The following is an 18,804-nucleotide window of genomic DNA, read 5'->3' as shown; positions in this document are numbered from 1 at the left end:
TAGCTATCGGTCCTCTCTGTGATCATATATCATACGATTTATCTTTATTTATTCCAATTTTTTGTTCTTTTTTCTTTTTTTTTTTGTTTTTTTTTTCTTTTAAATAAACTCGCAAATATATTGAATATTTTATTATAAACAAAATATTTAATATTTTATCACGTATATATACATATATATATGTATACGCTATGTATTATATATATTCGCTTATTATATATATACATATATAAATATATATATATATATATATATATATATATATATATATTTCATAAAATCAGGAGTTATTACTATTGAACGGACCTTCGTCTATTTTGGAACGTAGAACACTGAAGATCGGTCGACATGCTTCAATGGACGATGAGTTCATGCTGACGTTCAGTCGTGATGTCGAGATGAAACAAAACCGAGAAAATTTCATGCAAACCTAATGTATCCGAAGTCCCGACTAATGTCGTCCTCTTTTTGTTCGATAATGACGTTCTGTCGGTTATCAATGATTACTGAAAATCAACGGCTTTTCAATGAAAATCATGCACAGACACGTATTTAATATTGACGAGAAAATTCAACGGCGATCAGTCATCAAATTTGAAATCTCATGCAATAGAAATGGATGATAAAATAATAATAAATTATCGCAATTTTGGAAAAGGCACGGAAAATATGCGGGAAGGGGGAGAAGAAGAAAATTAAATAAATACGAATGAGACTCACTCGTTCGGCTGGTGCGTTTCTTCTTGAGTTGTAACAGAATTCGAAGATGGCTATCAGTACGGCAAAGGCCAATCCACAGAGTAAAACGACAAAAACACCACCTATGAAGGAACAGATAAGCTTTAAGATACTCAAAGGTAATAAACATCGAAAAAGCATCATTGATAAAATTTCTCATCCATATTGTGTACAAAAAGAAGGTTATTGATAATTGACTGTGTTATGAGATACATTCAAATCATCGAGTGTTCCTTGGAATCACATGATATCTATATCTATATCTATATCTATATCTATATCTATATCTATATCTATATCTTATATCTTATATCCTATCCTATATCTAGATTTTTGAAAAACATTATTTTTCTTTTTTTTTTATTTTCAAAAATGGAGTCTAAAAATGGATAATATTCAAGTAGAAACCCTGTTTAGAAAATCTATTTAGAAATTTTAAACGATCTCGTGTAAAAGACTTATATTTCGTATGAATCCTTTGAGTATCAAAATCGAACAAAAATTGCGACCTTAAGAATTCATGGCGTAAATACTTTCAAACGTATAGAAAGAGAGAAACCTTTTAATAACTCAACAACGACTTGTACAAAATATGTGTGTAAATAATATTTTGAAAATATCGTTTGATATTAGTAAAAAGAATATATGATAAAAAATATAGAGTTTAATTGAAAAATTTAAACGTGATCTTCGCAGGACTCTTCAAAATTAATAATTCCAAGCCGTAAATAATTATTACTACGATGTATCCCTCTTGATTTTATGTAACATTCGTTTGAAATATTTTTTGTATTTTGAACACTATGACGTGTATTTATTTAAATCGGACATATACTCTATAAGGTGTAAAAAGAAATATTTTTCTTAAGAATTTTATTCCAGATACATATGAGAATAATAAGGATCGATGCCAGAAAATAAGAAAAGAAGAGAAACGAAAAGAGACAAAGAATCTTCCACTGACCTATATTGTCAACCCCCAAAGCGTTGGCTTTACTCTCTTTTCCTTTTTCGGTTCTCATGCAGGTGTCGCCTGGACTTTTCCACCATTTATCATACAACATTTGAATTTCACCCTTTTCTTGAAGTTCCAAAATCGCCAGAGATATTTTGTCCCGCCAAGGAGATCCTACGAATACGTGTTACGAGATTACGTGACTACGATAATATTATTTCAGATTTCGTTCTTTCTTATCTGCTACTTTTGGATTATACGATGCTTTTTAGAAAAAAAAAAAGACATTTTTACCCATCGGTGTAGCTATTCCGTAGCCCTTGCTGTCTAGAAGACCACCGATTTGCGTGAGATTGCAGTCCCTTTGTACGATGTAATCCAGCATCGTTGACTCCATCAAGAAGGCATAATCTCCTTGAAGTACTCGTTGAATTCCTTCCTCGTATGTCGGCACGAATACAGAGGGTTTTCGATTCTCCATGAAACGCCACATCTTTTTATATGTCTCGATCATCGAATCCTTTTCGATATAGAATTAAAATGACGCTTAGTTTTCTATTCCGTTCTTAGTAAAAATTCATAGAAAGTAATTACATGTAATATTACCCTAAAAAAGGTCATCGTGCTTCCACTATCGAGAGTACCATAAGAAATGTCAGTCTGACTAGCTAGATCTTCAGCATTTTCAATCGGTGTTATCATCCTTTCGACAGTTAAAAATGCCGCCAAATTTGCGGTGTAAGAAGATATTATTATCAATGTGAAGAACCACCAAATCCCGCCTACTATTCGTGTGCTGGTGGCCTGTCAAATTAATTCAAATAATTATATTTCATTGAATAAATTTAAATAATATAAGAACATGAATAAAAGAAAAGGTTCCTGATACCTTTGGATTTAAATCGCTCCCTTGTTGCATAAGTGTTCCAATGGTGAACCAAAAACTGTTCGATAGAGAAAATTGATTTTCGATGACTTCTGGACCGACGTGACAAGGATAAGGATGATTCCACTCGTACGGACTGAATCTTGCAACGACGAACATCGTCACCGATACTAAGACGTAAGCTGCCAGGACGTATAGCCAAATCTCGATCGCCAATGGATTCATAAATGAGAATAATCGCGCAGGATGGCTGGTTGGCACCTGTCGAGCCATTTAGAACAAAGAAAAATATCTTCCCGAGAATAATTCAAGTTATTATACGAAATAAGCTAAAATCTCTTGTCCTGTTTAATCGTAAATACCAACAAAAAATATCGTTTCATAAATCTTTTACAGTTATATACAATATAATACTTGGTGATAAATAAATTTGATCAAAATAGATACATTTAATTCTATAATAATGCGTTCTTGTAGCAGATTAATTTTCACTGATATACATATCGAAGGAGATACATATAATATCCGTGACCATTTTCATTTCATATATTATATCAAAAATCCCACACAATAAAATAATAACGTAAATTAATAGATACAATTGTTTCGTAATTAACAGAGAATTTTGAGACCGTTCTTTAGATTTGACTTCTCTGTTATCGATTCCCACGTACACGATATAATTAGAGATGACAAAGCATGCGAGAGAGAGAGAGAGAGAGAACAATTCAATGTTTCATGATTAGGAACAAGGGCAAAGAGGTGACATATATCTTATGTTAGCTACTATCTGTTCGATCACGATACTATATAACTTATTACGTTTTTAAAAGTATTTTAAGATGACCTAATAACATCCTTTTAAAATATTAGAAGGTCCGGGGAAAAGCAGATGCCTGGTTCCCGCGGACGCATCAGCGCGCAAATAGAATCGGTTGATTCAAAATTTAGCACTCCCTTTTCCTAATGGAAAAGAAACGGTAGTACTGTGGAAGAATGAAAGAGGGATCTTTCCAGATGGTCGGAGCTGAATTTAAGTCGTGAGAGAGAGAGAGAGAGAGAGAGGGAGAGGGAGAGAGATAGAAAAAAGGTAGAGAGAGAGAGGGAGAGGGAGAGAGATAGAAAAAAGATAGAGAGAAAGAGAAAGATCTAGGAAGGCATGAAAAATATTACGAGCTAAGAAGAAACTTTAAATAAGAAAAAAAGTGCATCGAAGAATTTACTTTTGTTGCCAAATAAATCAAATGTCGGAAATGTACATAATTATCGCGAAAATACTTTCTATCGTAAAAAAGAAGAAAGAGATACGAGCATGGAAAATCGTAATGGGTAATCGACGTTCAGAGGATGATTAAAGGACACTTTGAGTAACCACATCTTCCAAGTAACATTAGCTATAATTAAGTGACCACCTTACATTAATTAGATGTCGCGCTCGCGGTCTAACACTGATTAGACAATCAAGGAAACTACAGGAAAAGGAAAAGGTAATTAAATAATCTAATTTTTTGACATTATCAGGAATATCAATATAATTTTAATCAAATTGACGATTAATAATATTAAACCAATGTATCGCTTGTTTCTTAAATATTTCGATAAATTAATAGTATCTAGCGAATGAAAATTTGATTAAACGATAGAATCGTTCGTCTGAAGCTACTCGATTGATTTTCCGATCGTTCGTCTATCTAGTACTTTAAAGGGAATTTTAAAAAAAAAAGAGAAAAATAAGGGAAATAAATAAAGCAAGAAAGAAAGAAAGGGAAAGAGAGAGAGAGAGAGAGAGAAAGAAGAAATAGGAGCGAACCTAATTCTCGTAAATTCTATTGAAACGGTCGAGTGAATTTTCCGTTAGACGCAAAGAAACGATAGATAGACGGAATAGGATGAAACGAAGCTCGAAACAGAAGTGACCAATTGCTTGGAATTGATGCACCCAAAACGCGTTATTTTATATTCGTATCGTCGATAGAAACAACTCATCCGAGTGTTCGATCTTTCGGTTGGTCAAAGTTCGAAAATGAAAACGTAATCGAAAAGAACAAAGATCGTTTATTAAATCATCGATGCGCCATCAGCTGTGCCTGCCATTAATTAGCCCGGCGACACGTGCATCCGCGAGTTACCGAAACGTGTGCATACGTTCTCGAATTCATGCTAGTGCTCACGATATTACTGTCGCATCGAGAAACTTCGAATGCACCGTTACACCCGATAGAAAGCGTTCATTCATTAAGAATTTAACAACGCATTTCATATCTCGACTCGAACGCATTCACCATTCGATTTTTCTCATTTCCTTTTCTACAATATTTTATCGAATATAGTCGTTCCCTATTTTATCCTTGATAATATTGAATATATAGATTGATAATATAGAAGTAAATGTTTTCAACTTTGGGTTTAAATAAGTTTTAAAACGTCGATCGTAATTTTCTTTTTTACGAGAATGCATTTTTAAAAAGCATCGATTGGTCAAAAGATCGACTAATATTTTCCACATGCGGGTAGAACCCGTATCGAGAAGGAAAAAAGGAAGATATAGAAGGAAGGAAAAAAAGAAACAAAGAAAGAAGAAAAAAGAAGAAAAAGAAGGTAAATACGACTAATAAATGCAATACGAGGGTGAACCATATGCAAGCGTTATCGATGAAAAGAGCAAAAGTAAGAGGATAAAGGGACATGGGAAAATGAAAAAGAAAAACAAAAAGAATAAAACAAAAGAAAGAAAACACAAAAAGAAAAAAAAAAGGAGTATGCTTAGATAAGGGTGATGAATGTAAGCTTGGACGACAAAAAAATAGTAGAATGAAATATAAAAAGAAAAAGGGAGAAAGAAATAGTTGCAAAGAAATCAAGAAGCGAGAGCAACAATGCGGAAATCCGGATGAAGTAAAAATATGAGACTTAGCCGCCGGGTGCAATTTCCGATGGCGAGCCAGCCGAGGATTAAAGGGGTGGTTTATACTGGTTCCTTCCTTCTTTAAATACGACTCTCCTGGCGCATGTAACAAAGGTAATCGCTTACACGTTTCAAGATAAACTTCACGGATTTTTATAACGCGAGGCGATATTCGTCGTCCTAAAAGAAACGAACTTTTACTTCTTTCTTACCTTAAAAAGAATGGAGATTCCGAGATTCATGAAGGGTTTCGTAAAGTCTATGACACTCTCTCGAGCGTAATTAATCGTCATCGAACCCACTGCCAGATCGGCTTTCTGAAAAAAAAAATGTATATATATATATATAATTGATATATATATTTCTAATTGAGAATTTAGATCGACAATTATTTTAAAACTATTATTTCTCTTTATGATAGAGTATTACTAAGTTATAAAAATTGTGTAACGGAGAAGATCTTTCTTCGATACATCGTATTCGTAGAAGTTTGAAACTAACCCCATAGATTATGTCTATAGCTTGGTCTACATCTAAATCGAAATACGAGGGAATATACAAACGCATGCAAAAGTATATTGCAAAGAAGAAATGAATTTATATAATCGTTCAAAAGTGCATGCTGTACATAAGTTTTTCTACTTCCTGCCAAACCTTTTTTTTCAATCTTCTTATCGTCGTCAGGATCCAAATGTACGTATCCTAGGATTATCAACTTGAAATTTATAATCATACTCGATGAAACATTTACGTTATATAAAAAAAAAAAAAAAAAAAAAAAAGAAAAAAAATCATAGAGTAATATTCAAAAAAGCAATATAACACTTGTAATTAATATAATTGGCTCAAGCATCGTTTTTTACTTTTCATTAAAAAATGACGATATTTAAATTGCTTATTGTAACGATACAACAAACATTATATATATATATTAAATAAAAATTTACGTACATGCGCTGTCACGATTAAAGCTGAGTAATAAAAGAATTTACTACATGATAAAAGCTCGTTTCATTTCGATAATTCGATCCTAGCGATCTCGTTTTTTTTTCGTTCTTTCTTTTTTTCTGTCTTTTATTTTTTTTTCTTTTATTTTTCGAATTCTTAAATATTGTTTTATTTCAAAGGTAATTTAAAAATCTTTATTTATCTATGTTTAAAACAAATATGATATTAGATAAAATAATGAATATACGACTCGCGAAGATCGGCGAATCGATTATTTGACGATAAATAATGTTGAGATACTTTATAGAGAATTCATTCCTTCTCTCTTAGGACATAATAAAAAGGTACGGAAGAGTCGAGTCTATTGAAAGTTACTTTGAAGCGCAATGAACGAAATGGAGATAGATAGGTGCGTGGATAGGTAGCGAATGAAAAGAAAGGGAAGGAAAAAAGAGGAGACGAGAAAGAGAGAAAGAAAAATAGATAGACAAATAGATGGATAGAGAGCTAACGAAAAAGAAAAAGAGAGAAGGAAACGAAAAGACAAGGAGGGGAGAGGATGGTTTGCAAAGTACGTACGCACTCTCGAGTTACCACTATATCTATGTATGTAACTGCTTTTTCAGCGTCTGAAAAAAGCACATGCTTTTCCGCGAAGCACTCGAGATACCGCTATACCACCGAGTCCTAGGTAAATTTATTTCTGCAGTTTTTGTCGATCTAGAGACTAGGTTACGTCTATATAAAGATACCCATCTCAATGGTTACTCGATAATGCAACAAAAGATTCTTTGCTGATTCTTTCGTTTCTGTTCTTTAAAGTCGAGTTTTTTCCATTTCACTTTAACACACCCACACACCCACACCAATACACCCACACATCCACTCAAACACACACACACATATATATATATATATGTGTAAAGGAGATATTATGAGGACGATATAAAATCGCTGATTCAAACGAATGCTATCCAGCCGAAGGATGTACGTATATTCTTATATTTTACAATAATTTTCTTTAGATCCTACACAAAAATTGGAGATTTTACAAGGGTAAAGAGTAAAAAAATAAAAAAATAAAAGAAGAACAATTCAAGCTCGTATTTCGATTCAATTGAAAAAGATAATCGTGTATATCATGATGATGATGATAATAATCGACACGTTTTTATATACTATAAGATCTTAAACGTTTTAATTGTGATTTATTTCGTAGAAAGTGAACAACTGTGCCTGTTAGTAATTGTTTGTAATCAAAGAAACAAAAGTTTCGATAAGAAAGAATCGAGAGAATTGTGGAAGTAGAATGAAAGGAAAAAAAGTAAGAGAATTAGAGAGAAAGAGAGAGAGAGAGAGAGAGAGAGAGAGAGAGAGAGAGAAAGAGAGAGAACCTTGCGATTTGCAAAGCGTATGATTCAAAGCGCACATTGCTCACCTTGTCCATCAGCTGGCGTACTATTCCGTTCCATTCGCCGGTCTCGTAATCGTAAACGCCGTATTTGCCATCCGGCACGAGCTCGATCCTGTAGGTGAAGCCTACCATGTGTGCTATCTCCTTCAGCAGGTCGATGCAGAAGCCCTCGTAACGCTCGTTTCCACTGAAATTCCCTCTGTTCCTCAGCATTACGTACGGCTGCTCCTATGGAGGACCATAAAAAGGAGGCTACCACTTTCTTTTGTTTCTATCGACCTTCCTTCCTTCCTTCCTTCTTCCAACCTTTTTTTTTCTTCCTCTTCTTCTTTCTTTCCTTTCCTTACCGTTCATTTTTCACTTTTTCCCCTTTCATCGATTCTTAATATTTTCCGACGACTCGTCTCGATCCTTACGCGTTTAAAGGAGGAGGATATTCAAAAAAGTGATAGAAATAGAGAAAAAGGAAATGATAGGAAAGAAATTAGAATGAATCGATTGGTCGAAGTGTTACGCCGTGTCTCTTTCGATAACGATGTCGATCGACCGCTTAAATGGATTACTCTTCCACAAAGCTCGTTATGTTCAGTGGTAAAAGAGTGAGATAGATAGATAGATAGATAAATAGAGAGAGAGAGAGAGAGAGAGAGAGAGAGAGAGAGAGAGAAAGAGAGAGAGAAAGAGAGAGAGAGAGAAAGAGAGAGAGAGAGAGAGAGAGAGAGAGAGAGAGAGAGAGAGAGAGATAGAATGAACGTATATATGAGTGCATAGCGATCGAGAACCAACGTCGAACCAACACGTGAGATAATAAGTGCAAATATTCGTGCAATAATGCAAACAAAAATATTGTTAAGTAATACTTGTAAGAATATTTTCAAACAGATTTATTTTAATGAAATTTCCGTAAGAATTAATTAACTGCGCTCTTTCTTATATACGTCGAAGAGAAAAAAAAATTATCTTTGAAATATTTGAATGGAATCATAAGCGAGACGGGAAATGCAAATCACGTGAATATCCTGGTTTCTTTTCCCTTCCTTCAGGTTTATAACCTCTGACATTTTGCCACTTGTCTTCTGTCTCACACCGATTCGTTTAATGCTCTCGAGTATTTACCCAATCTTTCCACGTAGTACTCCTGACATTTTTACGATAAGTTAAAAGTACTTTTTCACGTGATCCTACCATCGTGACGAGTCAATGTTTCGTGACGAACGGTCCATACAGGAAGCTCGGTAGCAAAAATGGTCGGCATCGTTCAGATACGCGTATAAATCGAGAAGCGCTCGCACGAGCCTGTTCTTTTACTATGAACATAGAAAAAAGAAAGAAAAAAAAAAAGAAATAATAAAGAAAGAAGGAAAAAAAAATAAGAAACAAAAAAAAAAAGAAAGAAAGAATGTACATTTTATCAGGCGAGTTTGTACATCAAGCTTTTGGACGGTGGATTTACTTATATTGGTGTCAAGCGATATATTTCTAATATCTAAATAGAGCATTTGTGTATTTACAACGAAGACGTATTATTGTTACTAATTTGTTTATATTATAATATCGAACGCAATTACAATATTAATGCAAATTGAAATAAATTAAACAGCTTTGATGACTCACCGTCAAAAATGTACAATTTTAGGTCCCAGCTTCTATCTCTTCGTTCCAGTTACGATCCTACGATATCAAACAACTACGAGAGCAATTAAACTTAGTAAACGGATCTCTTTTAGATTAGAGTGGAAATTAAATCTTAATAATTTTTGAATGATATCATTGATGTGGACGCAGGTTTTAACTCCGACACTCTCGCACGCTCCTCAGAACTATGAGGAATAGCCAAGCGGAATACATAATCCATGGAAGGGGGTTGCAACAGTAAGGATATATATATATATATATATATATATATATATATCAATGCGGCAACACATGTGTCTTAAGTACATAGTACAATAATGTATAAAGTTTTATTTGCAAGATAGAAATTTAAGCAATAATTTATTAAAATCCGATGCATTTGTGAAATTATGAATTGTAGTCGATTTTTGTTAATGGCTTATACGTTATCTCGAGAATTGTGTAGTTTTTTGTTTTTTCATTTCGATTTCTTTCTGTTTTTTTGGTTACATTCTAACAGAGAAATATGGGAAAAGAGCACTACCAAGCATAGTCGATAAACGAATAAAAAGAGATAACAGTAAATTGAACGATACGGACAAACATCTACGTATAAAAAAAAACGAGGCAACATCAATCAACGATAATAAGTGCAATTAAATCGAGTGGTAAAATTAAGTGTATATATATATGTATATATTGATATCTACTCGTTAGGTGAAGAATTACGAGATAAAAGAGATAGAAAAAAAAAGTAAATTTGGAAGAATCTAAAGGATATCTAAAGGTTAAATAAGAGCGATCAAAAGGATGATTCGAATAAAAATCGAAATCTAATAAATTAAACAAACCAAATCATACATGTCGCATGAGTTCTCTGACGATGCCGTTCCATTCGCCTGTTTCGGGATCTCTTGCACCGTACTTCCTGTCAGGTACCAAATCCAGTCGATATGAGAAGCCGACTTCCCTTGCCACCGCCTCGAGCAGGTCCACGCAAAAACCATAAAACCGCGAATTCCCGGTGTAGTTTTTTTCGTAGTGCATCATCACATATGGTGTTTCCTGTCCACGAATGATATTCATGCAAGAAAGGCAAAATTCGATTGTATCACGAAACACCATTTGTAACCCATTTCACGTAGGACGAGACGAGAAAAATAATACCATTTTGGTAGAAGAAATGAAATAAAAAAAAAAAAAACATTAAACAAACAAACAAAAAACAAAAAGGAAAAAAAAGAAAAGAAAGAAAGAAGGAAAATACAAACTAAATGTATTTGATCATTGTGAAGAAACGAAAATCTTATTATATTTTACCTCTTCGATGTATTACGAACATATTTCAAATATCTGTATCGAAGATAAATCATTACCATATATTTTTGGGGATTTATTGAATAAGTAGACGATATATTAATTAGATATATAGTATAAATCAAATACGATAACTTACCAATATGGTGATCACTATCAGTGTTACATTGGCCGAACTAGCCTCATAAAATGCCGCAGTATCTGTGACGTTAACGCCAACACCGGGACGCCATTCTCCTACCTATTATCATAATTCAATAGTAATGTTAATAATAAAACTTATGACATGTACATTAAAACAAAACTATTTTTTCTTTCTTTCTCTTTTTAAATAGTACAATAGAGAGTTAAGCAGTAATGATCAAATTTTCAAAAGAAAAAAGTAAAGAGAAAAAAATATATATTGTTTTTGATGTTTCATTGATATGCAAAGTAATCGCACGAAAAAAGGCCAGTTTCGTTTCAAATAAATTATGTATTCTAAAGGGATTATTCGTAATATAGTTCCTACCTTAACCAACGAATGCTGCTTTAACTTTAGTAAGTCCAATTTAAATTGAATTCTCCGTCCTTCTTTAAATTCTATAGGACCTGAAATTCCTTTCATCTCCACCTGTAATATCGTAAAAAAAAGAATACGATCGTAAATTAATATTAAACGTTAATAAAAAGATAATATGCACATTAATTTGATTGTCATCGTACGAACATTTAAGGAAGAACCATTTAAAGCTTATCACATCGAGAGAAAAGTGATTTAACTTTGGATGGTGTGTAATCGAACCCTAACTCCGAAGATAGATTCTATTTGAAAGTCGATCAATCTTGAAGTTTTCTCTTCATCCACGTCTTTTAATGGATGCAAGAAAACGATAGTTTGACTAATTAAAAAAGAAAGAAAGAAAAAAAAAGAATCGATAAATGTACCTCCCTTTTCGACCAATTTCCTCGCAACATTTCAAATCGCACGTTATTCATGTATATTCGTTCATAAATCGATAAAGCAAAGAAGAACGAGCTTCCCTCATCATTAACGAAATTGCGAAAGGATTCAATGATGAAGCGAGTTCGTCAACGTCGATTTAATAGGAGAACGGTTTGGAATCTCGTTTTCGTGGTCGATTATAGGAGTGCCAGGAATGACGTCATTTCCGTTGAAAACTTTTCCATTGTTGGATTTTTATTATCCAACTTGTTTTATTTCAAGAAAATCAAGAATAAAAATTTCATGACTAAAAGGAACACACGGGCCATTTCAGGAATACACGATACAAAAGTTGTAAAATTTATTACGTGCCCGTTTCGAAAGCACATAGTAAAAATGATTTCAAAGATCATTGTTCAAAAATAAAACAAAAAATGTATAGAAAAATAAAAAAAGAAAAAAAGAGAGAGAGAGAAAAAAAAGAGTAATAGCTTATTTCCAAGATATATATTTTTTTTCTTCTTTTTTTTTTTTTCTTCATGATTATCATCTTATCTTCTTAGTGTTGTCGATTTCACGAGAAACGTATACTCGTAAATTCTATTGTTGAAGTTAGTTAGAAGAACGATAAAAAGCTTTCGTCGATGTTTCCAATGGCAGAGAGGAGAGATTTAATTAGAAGAAGAGTAAATGGCCGCGATGTAATCAGCGGGGGTTGCTTTAAAATTCGTAAAACTTTTCGATGGAATAGGAACGCTCGGAGGTTTTTCTCTCGTCAGCGACAAAGTCTGTCCTAATTCCGGCTAAAGCGTAAGTTACCACCGATACGCGAACGTGATCGGAATTTGTTGCAATTGGAATGATTCGGTAGACACTCAACGTACCTTTCGGTTTACATTTACAAGACTTGCACGATCTTGTGTACGTACAATGATCGATGTGTGTATATATATATATACACATACATATACACATACATATACATAGTATTGTAGACACATGTATGTGACTAACACGAGCTACTACTCTCTTGGGATCTTCGTGCACGGCATTTTCTCTTCTGCTATCGAAGGTGATAACAAACATCATAAATTGGGGAGTTATTTGCTTTCGAAAGAAAAAGAGCGAGAAAGAGAGAGAGAGAGAGAGAGAGAGAGAGAGAGAGAAAGAGAGAGAGACGTTCGACTCACCGTTCAAAATGTAGTTCTCATATTAGAAAAAGAATGTAGACTTTTGAGAGATATTTGACACGAGATAATATCTTTGTTGAATTGTTTACTTTTATGTGTCTGGTTATTTCCAAGAAAAAAAAAGGGGGATATGAAAGATAAGAAAACAAAAAAAGAAATTAAGAAATTTAATTATACGAAGAACGAAAGTTAATACCGATTCGCGAGTTGGATTAGAATTCCACGTATCCCGTGAAATAAAGAACAATAAAGAATAAAAGATAGCGTTCGTGGAACTGTGATAATTGTAAATTGTTATTAGGTTGGTCGTCTTTTGTCAAGGGAATCCACTTTTCGGGGAGAAACGTGGCTGGGTAAGCTCGCGCTCGTCTTTTGTCGTTTCAACAGACGTTCTTTCGTCGAGTGGTACCTATATCCTTCGCACGCGAGCAGAATATAAGAGAGGTTCGGCTTAAAAACGAAACGCAACTTTTCCGCGGATTTCAGTCCTCGAGTTTGTTTTATATACGTGACTCCACTCTGCCTTTTTTATTTATCTCGTTCACTCTCGTCTCATGTTCGCTATGAAATTTGCTGTTGCTGCTATTATTGTTGCTGCTATTGCTGTTTCAGCTATTATTGTTGCTGTTATTGCTGCTGTTGCTGTTGCTGCTGCTGCTGTTGCTGTAGCTAGTACCGTTATCCTGTTGAGTCCTCTCAACGTGACTTGACGTTTTGCATTCTCGTCATAAGGATCAAACAATATCTAATTTTATTTAGACCAATGTTAACATTCCATCATCGTGTTACAAATTTGATTAGAAATATAACGAAATGCTTTTAAAAATAAGAAAAAAGAAAATTGTAAGTTCGCGACAATGTATCACCAGAGGCATAATCAACATAGAGAACAATAGCGAGTATTAATTCGCAATTAATAGAGAAACGATGGATCGATAAATCCATCATACATCGTACATTCGCTCCCTCTTTTTACTGTCCTCTTTCATTAATGCTATCATTACGTGCGATAATTCGTGCGTGTTATTTTAATAGGTTCTTTCTTTTATAATCAATACTAGAAATATACAAATGCAATTAGATTATTTCAATTTGTTGCATCGTTTAATGAAAACGATCGTATGCAATAAAATTATTCCAAATAATTTTTGCTTTGAAATTTATCGAGTTCAGCTTTCTTTGTTTAAATATTTTAATTAATTTGATAAAAGAAAAAAATTATTATACGTAGGTCAATTCACAATGATAATATTTTATTTATTATCGATTCGCCCTTCTTGTATCGTTCGAATAGAGAAGTGAAATTATTTAATTTTTATTATCATTGTGAAATTAATAAAAAATAATTAAGTCAAAATATTTCGTTCGTATATTAAAATTTAATTAAGGTTACCGGTATCAAATTTCATTATATTCGAAATAATAGATACTAGTATTTTGACGAAGAGAATTCACGGGCGAATTCGTGAATGTGTAAACCATTCACGTGGATTCGTTATAGGATACTCCTTCCCTTTCAAAGGTGATAGTATTTCGATGTCAAAATGAGAGGGAACAGAGGAGAGATGCGAAGAGTGTGAATCGTGTCGCGTGAATTTGAATTTACGATTGTTCGTCGAAGAATGAATATGTGTGTTTGTGTGCATGCGTGCAAGAGAGAGAGAGAGAGAGAGAGAGAGAGAGCGAGAGAGAGAGAGAGAGAGAGAGAGAAGAAGGAAGGAGAAAGAGAAAAAGAGAGATAGACATCGATCGAGACGTCAATGCGTACGAACGTAATCGTTGAATCGAGTCGAATTGTCCCATAGATAAAACCGCGGATTTCTATGAAAAGCATGAGCCTAAAAATCACGATGATAATAGCTAATATTCAAAGATCGAAGTCGTTACTGTTCATACATGTTCTCCTTCTCTCTCTCTCTCTCTCTCTCTCTTTTTCTCTCTTTCTCTCTTTCTTTTTCTCTTTCTCTGTCTGTCTTCCTCCATTTCTCTTACTCTTCCGCTTTATACAATCGACTTTTACAAAGTTCACATTTGAAAAGTTTACTTCAAGTGGGAGAATCACGTAATGGAGCAACGAAATGCGGACAGGAATATTCTGCGACATTTTCTGAAGTTAGGGAATAGTATAAAGGATAAGATGCATGTATCTCGAGAGTTAGGGAACTTAGGATAACATAGCAAGATCGTAAATTAATGCATACTCTCCAACGCGCATAGCTGGCCTAGTTAAAATAGAGAATTCTGAGCGAATTCGTGTAATAGCCAAGGACAACTTCCTCCTGTGTTTCGCTTACACGAGTGGTCATTAACTTCCTACCCCGTGTAACTAGGAGGGATTAAAAAGAAACTACGTTCTGGACGAGGACCGAATTACGGAAACCACGTAAACCGCTTAATTATTCTAACGTTGGTTTTTCTCTCTCTCTCTCTCTCTCTCTTTCTTTCTTTCTTTTTTTTTCAGGAATAAGTAACTAATACTCGGTGCAATCAACTCAACAAATTTTCTTTCGTAATTGCAATTCTATGATATTTTTAGTAATATGAATAATCTTACGAAAAGGATTAATATAAATTAATTAAAGAATTTAACACATGTTATATACATCTTTAATAAGCTCATTGTGAACAATTTTTCTTTTCTTCTCTTTCTCTCTCTCTCTCTCTCTCTCTCTCTTTCTATAAATATATATATATATATCTACATATATATATATATATATATATATATATATATATATATTTATTTATTTATGTATAAAATAATTTATTTATATGTAGAATAATTTCTGGTGAGATACTCAGTCTCATATTTTGTAGATACGATCCGATCTTGAAATATTTTTAATGGTAAAATTTATAATTATTAATCAAACTCATGAATCCTTCGTTTGTTTTCAATTAAGAAATTAAATAATTTATCTGTAATATAGAAATTAAATATTCTTAAAAATGTTCTGCCCGTTCTTTTAATCATAATTTACTAACTAATTATGAAAAAATAATTACTTCTGAATATAATGCATTAATATAGTATTTAAAGATTATACTTATAATCTTTATATTATAATGAGATATTGTTTTAACATTTTTGAAAAAACAAATGAATTATTATTACCTGATTTTCGAGATAGGTGGCTCGATTTTTTCGAGGATAGATGATCCATCGTAAATTTATACATTACTTACGGATATAGTGGATTTTAATTAATTATTTTGAATGATGAAGGTCTATTATATAGTTTCTCAAATGAAGAATAAATTTTCTCAAAGGAAAATAAAGAAACCTTAAATACCTGTTTTATCTGCTTATTCGCAAACAATAAATAAAAAAACTTCCATAGTAGACACATCAGACACAATGCTATATAAAATTAATTCAATTTCTAGTATACCATCAAAGGGAAGTTCAACGAATTAGAAAACATAAGAGACATTTCAAGCAGCAAAAATACCAAAACGTGCCAAAAATTCAGACAAGTACAAACGTAAACGTGTCCCTTATAGAAGATTTATCTGCGGATAAAAAATTTTCAAATTATGTTTTTAAAAAATTTGAAAAAAATTTTGAGGAAGAAGATAAATGCTGAATGCGTAGAGTATAGATAGCAGTACAGTTGTACAACGAAACAAGACGACATGGATTCGATGAATGAGATGTGATAAGTGATTACACGAAGGATATTTTAGAATTTATGTGATCTCTGTAGAGAAATTTTATGCGACCAAAAGAAATTATTTTTCTTCCTGTTATGTACAAAACTTTTTTTTTACTTGGATCATGCCACCTAGAATCATGGATCATCTTATTCATATATTTTGGGTTAGATGGCTTTTACTCGGTAAACAATTTCTTTTTCTATTTTTCTTTTTATAAAAATTTAAAATTACTTTTTAATTTTATCTTGATATTATAATTTTTGATGTATCTACTTTTACAAATATATTTTGCTTTTCTTTGGATATCGATTAAATTTACAATGTTCTGACGCTTTAAAAAAAGGAATCCATCACTTCTCATATTATCCTAATGATATATACGATATCCTATGATATATACGATATATTATTATTATTAATATATATATATATATCTATTATTTTTATTTTATTATGTATATCAATATAGCAAGATGGAAACCTGTCGCTATGTAGTGAACATTTGAATAATATTAAATAACTAATAACATTTAGATTTTATTATCTGGTATCTTTATACATATGAACATGAGTATCGCCAAGTCGTAAGAAAACGTAGGGTTCAACATTATCTCTATATTCGAGCCAACAAAAATGAAAAAAGAAAAAAGAAAAAAGAAAAAAGAAAAAAGCAGGAAAAGTTAAGGCAGAAGAGTCGGTAATTCTGTAAAAGTACTCAAAACATTGTTATAAATGGACATTTGCTTTTGAAAAGAAGTAGAACGGAGAATTATCTTATAAATCATCGACTCGATCTTGGTTTTCATTCTTTCTTTTGCTCAATTTGGTGAATGCAATTTTGACGAAGTTTCTGTATTCCTGTGAGGAAGGTCGACGAAGGAGAAACGTCGTGTTGCGGTCTAAAGAATAAACGTCAACAACGGTGCTTATCTCAGAAGCGTTTAATTAGCAAAAGCCCACCCCTTTCTCTTTCTGTCTCGCTTCCACTATACTGTTATCGTACTTCGCGCTTGCACGATTAATCAGACGTCGAGTATGCGCCACTCCTCTTTTACCTCCTCTACCTTCTTCTTCACCTCTTCCTCCTTCTCCTCCTTCTCTTCCTTTTCCTCCACTCCTTCTCTTCCTTCTTCTCCTCCTTCTCCTCAATCTCTTCCGCTTTTCGAGCTGACATTGATTTCATCCTTTTTTGTTATTTTCCGGACGTACCTGAAAGCTTGTTTCCTCGAATATATACAATAAAAAGATAGATATCTATTTGTATGTAATACATACGGAACTGTCTTCCTTTTTATTTACTAGTCTTCCATTTTTATTTATTTCTTTTTGATTTAATTATCGTAAGTTAATGGCTATCATGAACTTCAATGACATTTCTTTTCCTTCCGTAGATTCATTCGTTATATGTATGCATGAATGTAGATATACATAGACGAATAAATCGGTTTTTAATTATTTTTTATTTATAAATTTAACATCTTGCTCAAGAAAGATTTAGATTTTTAAGAACGTTCGGTAAAGGATCGAAAGAAAATCCAGTCAGATTTCATCTTAAATCTCGATTTTTTCGGCAACGTGGAGTCGTGATATATATAAACAATACATAGATACATTTTCATTTGTAGATAATATATGAGGAATTGTTTTCCATATTAAAGAGTGTTTCATTCTCTTTTTTTCGGTTCAATTATCGTAAGTTAATGGCTATCATAAACTTCAATGTCATTTTTTCTTCCTTCGTTAGATTCATTCGTTATATGTATGCACGAATGTAGATATACATAGACACATAAATCGATTTTTCATTCATCTTTATTTATAAATTTGACATCTCGCTCGAAAAAGATTTAAATTTTTATGAAAGTTCAGTAAAGTATCGAAGGAAAATCCACTCGGATCTCATCTTAAATCTCGATTTTCCGACAATATGAAGTCGTGGTCTTATCCAACCTGGTTATCGATACTTGGATAGATTGTATTTTCAGTTGTATCGATATTACGTGCATGGCGTGTTCATGGCTTTATACGCTGTCGAGATTGACTGTACTATTTTACGAAATAGTTTCTATATATCTAGATACGCACAGAATATATATAACGGACGTAACTTTTTCGGAAAAATAATACAACTAGCACAAGTGACTATGATCAAAGAAATTCGTTTCGATAAATTTAATTCTATAAAGTTGTTACTTAAAAAATATTCAAAAAAGAATTTCATTTAATATTACGTAATAGAAATTTATAAAGAATTA

At 32.7% G+C, this 18,804-nt stretch overlaps 1 protein-coding gene across 11 annotated transcripts in view; it reads right to left on the bottom strand.

The window, feature by feature from the left end:
* LOC118447459 (glutamate receptor ionotropic, kainate 2) overlaps positions 1-18,804 on the bottom strand; it is a 74,412-nt gene that overhangs the window by 1,793 nt on the left and 53,815 nt on the right. Inside the window, exons 9-20 of one of the 11 annotated variants that reach the window (XM_085659058.1) lie at positions 11,289-11,390; positions 10,917-11,018; positions 10,322-10,525; positions 7,871-8,074; positions 5,698-5,801; positions 2,583-2,850; positions 2,300-2,497; positions 1,988-2,213; positions 1,703-1,867; positions 721-821; positions 307-374; positions 1-16 (exon numbers count right to left, since the gene is read on the bottom strand). The exon at positions 1-16 is cut by the window's left edge and continues 122 nt beyond it. In XM_085659058.1, coding sequence (XP_085515184.1) covers positions 354-374; positions 721-821; positions 1,703-1,867; positions 1,988-2,213; positions 2,300-2,497; positions 2,583-2,850; positions 5,698-5,801; positions 7,871-8,074; positions 10,322-10,525; positions 10,917-11,018; positions 11,289-11,390 — 1,695 coding nt within the window. In that variant the 3' untranslated portion in view covers positions 1-16; positions 307-353. Of the gene's footprint in view, positions 17-306; positions 507-720; positions 822-1,702; positions 1,868-1,987; positions 2,214-2,299; positions 2,498-2,582; positions 2,851-5,696; positions 5,802-7,870; positions 8,075-10,321; positions 10,526-10,916; positions 11,019-11,288; positions 11,391-18,804 lie in introns of those variants that run through there. The other 10 variants (XM_085659055.1, XM_085659054.1, XM_035879444.2 and 7 more) reach the window with 10 other exon arrangements.

The sequence above is a fragment of the Vespa mandarinia genome, chromosome 8 (genome assembly GCF_050613455.1).
Source record: "Vespa mandarinia isolate Hongniang chromosome 8, ASM5061345v1, whole genome shotgun sequence".
Lineage (NCBI taxonomy): Eukaryota > Metazoa > Arthropoda > Insecta > Hymenoptera > Vespidae > Vespa > Vespa mandarinia.
The sequence above is the reverse complement of the archived record's forward strand: the minus strand, read 5'-3'. Positions and strand labels throughout refer to the sequence as shown.